Source organism: Tupaia chinensis, unplaced genomic scaffold (genome assembly GCF_000334495.1).
Source record: "Tupaia chinensis unplaced genomic scaffold, TupChi_1.0 Scaffold142100_1, whole genome shotgun sequence".
Lineage (NCBI taxonomy): Eukaryota > Metazoa > Chordata > Mammalia > Scandentia > Tupaiidae > Tupaia > Tupaia belangeri.
Window position 1 is genome coordinate 319,583 of NW_006201951.1, and position 10,660 is coordinate 330,242.

The 10,660-nt window shown below is 55.8% G+C and overlaps 1 protein-coding gene across 2 annotated transcripts in view; it reads right to left on the reverse strand.

Annotated features, from left to right (window-relative positions):
- Positions 1 to 10,660, reverse strand: part of EHMT1 (euchromatic histone lysine methyltransferase 1) — a 91,691-nt gene that overhangs the window by 65,121 nt on the left and 15,910 nt on the right. For both annotated transcript variants that reach the window (XR_003547009.1, XM_014582046.2), the window contains exons 4-6: positions 10,489 to 10,615; positions 1,646 to 1,803; positions 1,130 to 1,318 (exon numbers count right to left, since the gene is read on the reverse strand). Coding sequence is in view for 1 of the 2 variants with exons in the window: in XM_014582046.2 (XP_014437532.1) it covers positions 1,130 to 1,318; positions 1,646 to 1,803; positions 10,489 to 10,615 (474 nt within the window). In the remaining variant the exon portion in view is untranslated. The remainder of the gene's footprint in view (positions 1 to 1,129; positions 1,319 to 1,645; positions 1,804 to 10,488; positions 10,616 to 10,660) is intronic.

The following is a 10,660-nucleotide window of genomic DNA, read 5'->3' on the forward strand; positions in this document are numbered from 1 at the left end:
CTGTGATGTGCACACGGCACTACGGGCGGGAAGCCACACCCCGCGTACTGTGATGTGCACACGGCACTACAGGCGGGAAGCCGCGTCCCATGTAATGATGCACAGTGAGTGCATGTAAATAATGCATTTAAACAGGCAGATATTGGTGAGCTTGATAGTGTTTGCTTTTTAATTATTATTTAATTTTATTTATCATTACTATTCTTTTTAAATTTGCTACACGGCTCATGCACTCACCAGAGAAATCAGCAGGGGTGTGTGTGTGTGTGTGTGTGTGTGTGTGTTTGTGTGAGAGAGAGAGAGAGAGAAAGCAAGCCTCAGGTCCAGGATTCAAACTGAAGTCAGCCATGTGGGAATCTCAACTACCATGTCACCTGTTGACCCTCTTTTTTTTTCTTTTTCTTTTAAGGTGTGCATGTGCTCACCAGAGAGGGGGAAGGAAAGTGAGAAGTCACCCTCCCGAGGGGGATGGCTACACTGCAATCCCTTCTCCTTATCTGCTCTTGAGATTTTGGGCATGCACAAGCACCCAGTGTGCTTTTTCAAGCCACCAGGCCTGGGACTCAAACCCTGCAGTTGGCTGTTTGGGAGCCAGTGCCGTAACCACCATGGCACCCAGCCTGACTCTTCACTCCCATGGTCCCCTGTCGAAGATGTCCCTCCTGACTCACCCCCTCCAGAACTGAGGGGCATAGTCCTGCGCCCGCTCAGGAACCCCACCACCGAGCACTTCCTCAGTCTCCCCAAGACCACCCAGGGGTACCTGCACAGCTGAGACGAGGCCGAGGGCACACACGCCCAGGAGGGCCCAATAGGAGCTGGGCCCGTTCACACACTGGCCGTCCACACACCAATGGTATGGTCAGAGGCCCTGGACACGCATGCCCACGGAGCAGCAGGGGTGCAACAGCCGCATGGAGGGTTTGGGATGGCCCGGCTTGCCGCCAGCACATGCAGCCATGAGTGACGTGCCTGTCCTGCCAGGCTGGAGGGAGCACAGGGCCTCCCTCAGTGACAGCAGCACCTCTGGGTAAGTAAGCTCACCTAGCCATTTGAGGGGGGTGAGGTGCAAAACCCAAGTCAGGCGAGCGAGAGGGCCCAGAGAACCCGCCTTGGCCCCGGGTCCCACCTTGTGGGCTCGGTCGGTTTCAGACGAGCTCTCCTTAGAAGTCCTGCTGTCCTCAGTGGGAAAGGCAGCCGCCTGCTCGGCCCCGTGGTCCTCGTCCTCCTCGAGCTCCTCCGAGTCCTCCTCCTCCGAGTCCATGTCCAGGCTCTCCCCATTCATGTGCAGGGTGCTGTCGGCCAGGTCCTTCTCCCCCTGGAACACAGAGGTGCACCCCTCACGTAGGACCTGCCAGCGTGCGCTGGCGGGCCAGAGACCGGGAGGTGTGGGAGCTGCCTGGGAGGCAAGAGAGGCACCCCACAGCCTGGAGTAGAGCCCGGCAGGCAGGGGAGAAGAGGACAGGGAGGTGAGCTGGGGTGTCTGGGGTCCACCTGGGCCTGAGACTGTCGCCCTGGGGCAAGGTGCTGCTGCACTCGGCCCCTCTGCAGGGACCAGGGCCCTGCGCTGCTGCCAGCCTCATGTGGCACTCTCCTGGCCAAGGAGGGCAAGCCCACATGGCAAGCTGCTCGGTGTCCCTCTTACCTTGGAGCCCACTGTGGGGGGAGCTATACTCTTAAACATCTCAATCACCGTCCTCTGCTTTAGAACTTTGGTCTTTTTCCTGGGAACCAGGCTATAGGTCCCCATTCTTCGTTTTTTCTTCCGAGACATGGCAGCTGCTAAAACAAAAGGCAAGCAAGCTAAAAAAAAAAAAAAGTCAAAAGGAGACAAGAAAAGAAAAGAAATACCATTCAAGTGATTTTTAAAGGTAGGTCACAGAATCCAATTACCAAAATCATCAGCTTATCCCATTGCTCAGGTCCCATTCCTGGGGGCCCACACACCCGGGGACAGGCACCCTTGCTCATGAGAAATGGCGAAAAAGCTGGGGCCCTTCCTGGACCTCTGTCTCGCTCACAATGGAAGACCGAGCAATCACCACCCTCCTTGCAGGCAGGAGACGCATGAACCCTCAGCACAGGGCACCGAGTACCCCACCTGGGCCCTCAGCTGTGACCATGTCCTCTCGGCATGCAGGACCCACTGCCAGGGCAGTCAGTCCTCTTGCCATCCCACCCCACGGTGCCCCTCTCCCAGCACTCCCCTCCCTCTGCTGCCCACACCCAGGGAGGGAAGGTCAAGTCCACTGCTCAGACCAGGGGCCAGAAGCCTGGGGCACGGTCTGCAAATCGCAGTGGCAGTGAGGGGCCGAGGGGCCGAGGGCTCCCGAGCTCCTACAGCACCGCAGTGACAAGACCAGAGCCTGCAGGGAGGGGGCTCAGGGAGGCTCTGGGCTCCATGGCAGGAGGTGGCACACGGAGAAGGTGGGGTGGGGACCCAGCGCCCAGGACATGGCATGGAAGCCTGGCCGGCCATGTGCAGAGGCTGTGGAGCAGCGACAGCACTGTCCTGGGCCGCGTGAACAGCATAAGCTCACCTTGATGTGTTGGAAGTTTTTTGGAGGGGGAGGGAAGCTCTAGGGCTAATCAGATTACTCTAGTCACTCTTCTTTGGAACACCTGTTTTCTCGCTGCATCTCATTAGCTGCGGTAATTCCTGGCACAGACCAGGGCATCTGCTGTTCTGTAAAGACAGTCCCCACCCCGCTGAGGGCCGCCTCAGTGCCTGGGACACGCCGAGCTAGGGGCTGTCAAGTCAACTCCCAAGGGCAGCCTGCCAACCCCTGCGAGGACCACAGAGCGAGGGCAGACCTGCACCTCACTGCTAGAGCGGAGCCAGGCTGTGTCTGCTGGGAATGATGGCTAGCCACACGCAGGAGGCCTGCTCCTCCGGGAGAGCACTCACAGCACTGCGGAGTAGCACAGAAAGGTCTCTGAGCGACCTTGAGAAATGCATGATACAGTGGCCAGCAGGTGGCAAAGTAGTTAAGGAGCTGGATTACAACATGGCTGACCGCAGTTCAAGTCCTGTTCCCAGGGGCTTGTGTGTGTGGTGCCCCAAATCCTGGAGAATGGAGAAGGGACTGCAGTGTGGCCATGTCCCCTGGGGGGTGATTTCTTGCTTTTGTCTCCCCAGTGAGTGCATGCACCTTATAGCAAAAATCTCTCCAACCAAAGCAGCGTGTGCTCTATCAAGCACTAGAGCCTGTGCGCACAGTGGCTGAAGCCTAGAGAGGGGCCAGCTCAGCACGCAGGGGAGGCCCTTCCACTACTTCCAGGCAGGGACTAGGCCTGAGGCAGATGGCTGGGGTCGAGCGTGATCAGGACCTGGAGGAACACAGGAGGCGTACTCAGTGTACTCAACACAGCCACGTCATTGACTGACCTCTCCCAGGACGCCCAGGGAGACAGTTCCGGAGGGACAACATGGGGAGATCACTGCCCAGAGCTACTCCAATGATGACGAGAGTTTGGTGGAGCAGAGGTGGTGACAGCAGACAGGCAGGAAGGGCAGGAGGCAAGGGAGAGCACATGCATAGAAATGCAGGTGCACTGCGGGCAGCACAGCTGCGGCTGCGGCCTCCTTGGGACCACTGGGGCAAGATCTGGGCAGCCCCTTCCATAGTCCTGTCCCCAGACATTTAGAGCCACCTCCCTCCTTCCTCCCTGTCTGACCAGCCCCCATGGAGACCGCAAGTGCCTGAGCTTTAGACTGGGCACCAGCTCCCCATCGCCCGGCATCGCACATACAGCAGGTGGGCAGACGCAGCCTCTGCCCAGGAGTGCGGAGAGCCGGTCGGCACAGGTCCTCGGCCACAGGCCACAGCCCACTCCGCGTGGGACTCAGCTTGCTCCATGGAATACGGGCACTCTCCACCTTTCGAGTTGTAGTAAAACACACAGAGCATCAAGTTTACCATCTTAACCTCTCTTTGTAAATTTTTGCAGGAAAAAAACAAAAAAGGGACCAGCAGTTGATGTAATGGCTATGTCACTGGACTCCCACGTAGTTGACTGTGGCCGGGCCGTGTACGTATGTGCTCAAGATCCCGAGAGGAGAATGGAGAAGAAGGGATTGCAGCATGGCCATCCCCCTGGGGAGTGATTTCTAGCTTTTTGTCTCTGTCTTTCTGGTCAGCACACGCCCTGCGGCAAAAATCTCTCCAAAAAAAAAAAAGTTTTTGCCGTAGGGCATGTGCGATCACTAGAGACAGAAAGAAGGAAACAGATCATCCCCTGGCAGGCAGGGGGGGTGGCCACGCAGCAACCCCTCCTCCTCGGGATTTGGGGCAAACACGCACATGGGCCTGGCATGATTTTCAAGCTGCTTGATCTGGGACTAGAACCGCAGCTGACCCTCTTCATTAACTCCCTCTCTGTTCTCCCTCCCAGCTCCTGGCAAGCTGCAGGCGCCCTTTACTCTCTCAGACTCGGCCCCTCTCGTGCCTCACTTCACTCAGCCTGGGGTTCAAGGCCATCCATGTCGGAGCACCCTGCTGAGGCTGTTACTGGACCCGTGGTCACTTCCGAGCCATCACTGCTGGGAACGGAGCTGCCTTGGCGTAGTGAGCAGGCATCTCTTTCACACTCCGCTTCACGCACTTCTGGGCACACCAGAAGCGCGACTGACTCATCTGGGGCTAATCTCCTAAGAAACTGCCTTTCTGTTCCCCAGTAGCCACACACCTTCGATGCCCCAGCAGTGTAAGTGGCCCCAAACTCCCGCATCCCGGCTGACCCTGCTCTGCGGTGACAGCAGCCATCCTCAAGGGCCCGAGGTGGCACCCTGGCGCGGTTCTGACTGGCTTTGCCTGGCCTCTTGATCCAGCTCACGGAACACTTGCACATCTTCTGCAGAGATGTCTATTTGAGTCCTTTGCCTGTTTTTTTTTTTTAATCGGGTTGTTTTTTGTTGGTTTTTTTTTTTTTTTTTTGTAGTTATCGAGCTGTAAGACTTCTGTATATTCTGGATAGGAATTTCTTTCCAGATATAGCATTTGCAAATCTCTTCTCCCATTCTGTGGGTTGTCTTTCCACTCTGTGACTAGTGATATTTTTTTTCTTTTGGAGAGTTTCTTTCTTTTGCTATAGGGCGCATGTGCTCGCCAGAAAGACAAGAGAGACAGAAAGCTAGAAATCACCCCCCAGGGGGGATGGCCACGCCGCAATCCCTTCCCCTCCATTCTCCTCTTGGGATCTTGGGCACACACGCACACACGCCCAGTGGGCGTTTAAGCCACTGGGTCCGGGACATGAACCGCAGTCGACTACATGGAAGTCCAGTGACATAGCCATTACGCTAACTGCTGGTCCCACTGTGACTAGTGATTTTCATACACAAAAATAATTTTTTTAGGGAGAATTCTGCTATAGAGCACATGGACTTGCTGGAGAGACAGAGAAAGCGAGAAATCACCCCCTCTCTTTTGGATGCCATTCACATGGAATATCATTTTCTAGCCTTTCACGTTCATCTGTTTGTTTCTTTGGATTTAAAGTGGGCCTCCTGTAGACTCATATAATAGAATTAGTGTTTTAGGCATTTGGTCCATGGTCCTTCGGAGATTTTAATCTGTTTACATTTACAGTGAGTACTGGTAAGGAGGACCTGAGTTCTGCCACTCACTAGAGTAGCTGCTATTGGGCGAGACCGGAAATAACAGAATTTAACTACCCAAGCTACCCACGCCCTCCCCTGGAGTTACAAATCTCCAACCAGCGGTGTGAACCAGAGGGAGCTGAGGCTGGCTCCCAGGGCCCTGCGATCTGAGGGACAGAGCCCTTATGCTTCCCCTGCTATCATCTTCCCACAGCCTCTGAAGTAAGGCCTTTTGTTTTGTTTTGTTTTGGTTTTGGTTTGTTTGCTTGTTTTAAGAATTATCTTATTTATCTTTATTTATTATTTTCCAATTTGACCAAAGAGAGACAGAGAAAGAGACCGGTTAAGTTAGAAAGCAAGTCACCAGGTCCGGGACTCGAACCTCAGTCAGCCATGTGGGAGTCCAGCACCTTTCACCACCACGTTGCCAGCCGGCCCTGCTTGCTTGGTTTTTAAATCATACACTTCTGCAGTTGGAAAAGAAGCCAGAACAAGCCGCTAACAAAGAATCTAGTCCACTCTGCCGGGAACTCGGGTTTGCCTCCAGCTAAACTTGGGATGTTCCAGAGACGCCAGCCAGGACTCTCGTACACGGAGTCCCCCTGTTCCCGGCGCTCTGGCGTGCCCCAGTCAGGAAAGGTGAGAAAGAACCTGCTATAGTCTGAATGAGCAAAGGAGCCCTTCAAAACTCAAGCTAAAATCCCACTGCCACCCCGAGGGAGGGAGAGACAGCGGGGCTATCTCAGGTGCAGGCTCCTGGGGAAGGCCCGCCTCGGCCCCGCCTATCTCACTCCCACGGGGGCTCCTGGCTCTTCTTCCTTCTGCCAAGGCGTGTGCAGTCAGAATGCACCATCATGCAGCCCCACGACCTTGAACTTCCCAGCATCCAGAACTGTAAAAAATATTGCCTTATTGGAACCAACAGGTGGGTGGTAGTGAAGGTTAAGGTGCCAGTCCCATATGGCCAACCACAGTTCAAGTCCCAGACCTGGTGGCTTGCTTTGTCACTTTCCCTCTCTCTCTTTCTCTTTCCAATGAACACACATACCCTATAGTAAAATTAAATAATAATAATAAATTAAATTAAATAAGTAATTCTTCCAAAAAAATACTGTCATATCATTGATAACTACCCAGTCTCTGGTACTCCGGAACAGCAGCAGAACACAATGACAAGGGCCCAAAGCACCACGGCCACCTCAGGCCTGACCCTAACTAGGCTGCCCCGGGAAGACGCCGCACTACGCACTCAGCTGTGCAGGCACCTGAGACCAGCATGCCGCCCTGGCCCTGCCATCATCCCTGCTTGTAGAAGCTTCATGGGGTGGCAGGTGGGAGGAGGGAGCAGACCCTCCGTGAACATCACAGGAAGAGACGGCAGAGCCCTCAGGCTGTGAGTGCCTGACAGGGAACTGGCTCCCGGGAGGCAAGGCTCGCAGCACACAAAGGAGCGAGGTCGGAGACAGACAGGGCAGAGGCTGCTCCGCCGCTGCTCCTGACCTGCGTCCACCCCACCACCCAGCAAGTGGACTGGACAAACCCTCCTGACCCAGGACGCCTGGCCCCCAGCAGCTCGTCCCTCAGGACCCCCACCTCCAGACTGAGGGCTCAAGAGAGTCTAGCAGTGAAGAAAGGCACCCTGAGACTGGGACAAGGCCCCTCAGGAGACACTCAGGGCAGCCGTTAGGGCTCTTGCCACCTGCCCTTGCTCCCCGGGAGACAGGACAACCCCTGTGGTAGCCAGAGGAGTCGCTGGGCTGGATAGCACTTGCAATCATGGGGCAGAGCCGAGTGAGGAGCTGAGGCACAGCTACGGCCAGGTGACGGGCCACGCCTGGACTGAGACAGGCAGCCTCAGTCTTCCGAGCTCAGACAGAATGGGATGCAGAATGGGGGTGGCAGAGGGCAGGACAGAGGCTGGCAAACACACGGAGCTCTGCACTTTATAACACTCTGTTTAAACGACGATGAAACAACAAAGCTAAAATAGGGGAGGTACCCAACCATGACAGAAGTGCGACTCCTACTCCTCCCAGGCCTCACATGCATGAGTGTGACTCCACGGAGCTTTACGGACGCCAGGCTTACCCGCTGGGAACACACAATCTCAGTCAAACGGTCAGAAGGGAAGGGAGTAGGGAAGAGCAAAGACTGATCTGTTCTCTGACCACGTTCCATCTGAAAGAATCAGGGCTGCTTAGAGAAAAGGGAAAATTCCAGGACTGAGAAGAAAGAGAACAAGAGGGAGTCTGGACCATGCTGTGAAGTCAGAAAGTCCTCGGGGCAGCAGAAGGCGCAACGGTTACATTGCTGGACTCCCACGGAGGTGACTGTGGTTCAAGTCTCAGACCCAGCAGCTTAAACCTTATGCCAGGCACATGTGCGTGCGTGCCCAAAATCCTGAGAGGAGAATGGAAGAGAGGGGATTGCGGGCGCGGTCATCACCCCGGGAAATGATTTCTCACTTTCTATCTCTATCCTGCCGGTGAATGCACACACCCTATAGCAAAAATCTCTCTCTTTAAAGGAAAAGAAAGTCCTTGAAGCAGCCAGCAGGTAGAGTAGTGGTTAAGGCACTGAACTCTCACATGACCAACCATGGTTCGAATCCCAGACCCGGCAGCCGGAAACTATGGTTGCCATGTGCGTGCGGGCCCAAAATCCTGAGAGGAGAATGGGGAGAAGGGACTGTGGGGAGGCCATCCCCCCCGGGGGTAATTTCTCACTTTCTCTATTTCTGTCTCTCCAGCTACCACATGCACGTTATAGCAAACATTTCTGTCTAAAAAAAAAAAGAAAGAAAGAAAGAAAAGAAAGTCAATCCTTGGAAAGTGATGGGTCACATCCAAGGACCAGAGAAGCAGCCTGCAGGTGTAACCACTGGCCAAACATGGGGCAATTCGGGCAGTGAGAGACTGAGAGTAATGGGTGCCAGCCAGAAACTCAGGCAGAGCTCCCAAGTCAACGCTTCAAGGAGGTGCACAGATAGGAGGGCGGGTGAGCGCGTGGGAAGTCTGTGAAGCCCTTCCTTACAGCAGAAGCTCAACTTCTCGTCAGGGAGGGAGTGACGAAGCCCTAGTCGCCGTCTGGCACCACGGTGCATCCGTGGTCGCGGGCTGTGATGGGAGTGGACACCTGCAGAATCTCTGGCTTCCAAACTCCCCCAAAGTTCTGTGCTGACTACAATTTGGGGGAACATAAGGTCAAGGGTCCTACACGCCCCTCCTGGCTGTAACAGGACAAAGGGCCTCTAAATGCAACCCCCATAGGATACATCCCAGGTACTTGTGCCATTCTGTGACCTGGACCTGACCCTTGACCTGAAGCTCACCAGGCGCACCCTAAGAGAGCCTGGCTGCACTCATCAAGGCCGAGGTCTCGCGGGTGGAGGTGGAGAGCCGGAGGCACCGCAGGGCAGCAGGGCAGCAGCACCCAGGACAGAGCCCGCCTTCCTTTCGCTGTAACAGACGCTGATGGGCACCTGGCAAAGGCTGGATAAGGGCCCTAAATAACAGGGCCATGAAAGCTCACTTCCTGAGTCTCATAGCTATGCTGGAGTTATCTAAGAGAATGTCCTCATTTTAGGGACATAGCACTGCTATGCTTAGAAAGTAACACTGACATATTTAGAAGAGGCCACCTCTGCAACTTGCATTCGTATTTCAGAAAAAGTTAAAGATGGCATGAGGAGACATGACTGTGTCAAGGGGTGAAACAAGTGGAGATTGCATGAGAATTCTTGGCAGAATTTTTGCAACTTTGCTGGAAATCTGAAACGACTCCAAAGTAAGAAGTACCTGGGAGCTAGTCCCATGGCCTAGTGGTTCAGGTGAGTCAGACCTCGAATGGCCAATCAGGGTTCAAATCCCAGCCTCAGCAGCTACAAACAGGGCCAGGAGTGTGTGCATGCTGGAAACCCTCGCACAGCAGAGATGTGAGGAGAAGGGCCTGCAGCACGAGCACCCCAGGGCGCGAGGTGGTCCTCCCTCCTCTCAGCTGGCAGCCTCAGTGGCAGAGGCAATCTTGCCATCCTGAATTCCAGGGCTGGAAGCCATGGGGCTGGTCAGAGCTCGGGTCCCCAGTCGAGTTGACCAGCAACACGGGCTCGTGCACATGCCCAGGACCCTGACAAGCGAAAGGGCTGGGGATGGGGTCGGAGCACAGTGAGAACCTGTGGAGGGTGCCCATCTACTCCCCGTCTCACACACGCTTTCCATCACAAATAAAATAAAAAACAGGCAAGTATTTTGGAGTCTAGAAAAAGGCATGTGCACACGCCTGGAGGGCAGCGCAGCACGGCCAGTCGCGGCGTGGTCCATGAGCTGCCCTGCAGGCGGGCAGCAGCCTCCTCGGGGACCGTCCCAATCCCTGTGCATCGCCAACCTTTTAGTCCTGCCAAACACGTGCATCCTAGAGCAACAGGGGGAAGCCCAGGGCGCCCTCATTTTGAGGCCCAGATTACCAGAAGTCTCGGGGCTTGCGTACCCACAGCCTGCAGAGAGCCCATAGGGACCCCGCAGTGACCGAGTGCCTGCCCACTCCCCTGCCCACAGACACGGAGCAGTGAGTGCAGAGTGGGCAGAGAGCCCACGGGAAGTGGCTGTTGGCAGGTAGGAGCTGGCGGCCTCCCGCCCGCCGCACGCTCCCCGCAGCACTTTGCCACACGCTGGATGCCCTCGGGTACCTTCTTCCACCCAATTAGACCAGTTCAGAAAGACAGTGGTAGAGAAAACGGTCTTCATCCAAAACAGGCCAGGAGAGCATGCGGGGTCAGGAGTGGCTGGGAACAGAGGCCCCAGCTGGGCCGACCCACGAGGCAGCTGCGGACTCCCGCGGCCACTCGCCGGGGCCGCACCAGGCACGCACGATGGGTGCTGGTGCCTTACCTGTCTGGGCCTTCGTGGTGGCCACGTGGCACTGGTTCTGAGGTAGAGACGGGGGAAGGGCCGGGAAGGGGGGCAGGAGCTGCTGCCGGCCAAAGTCGGGGACGCTCCTGCCGCTCTCGTCCTTGGGGTCCTTGTGATCTCGCGCGTCTCGGACGGCCCTTGGCGCCTTCTC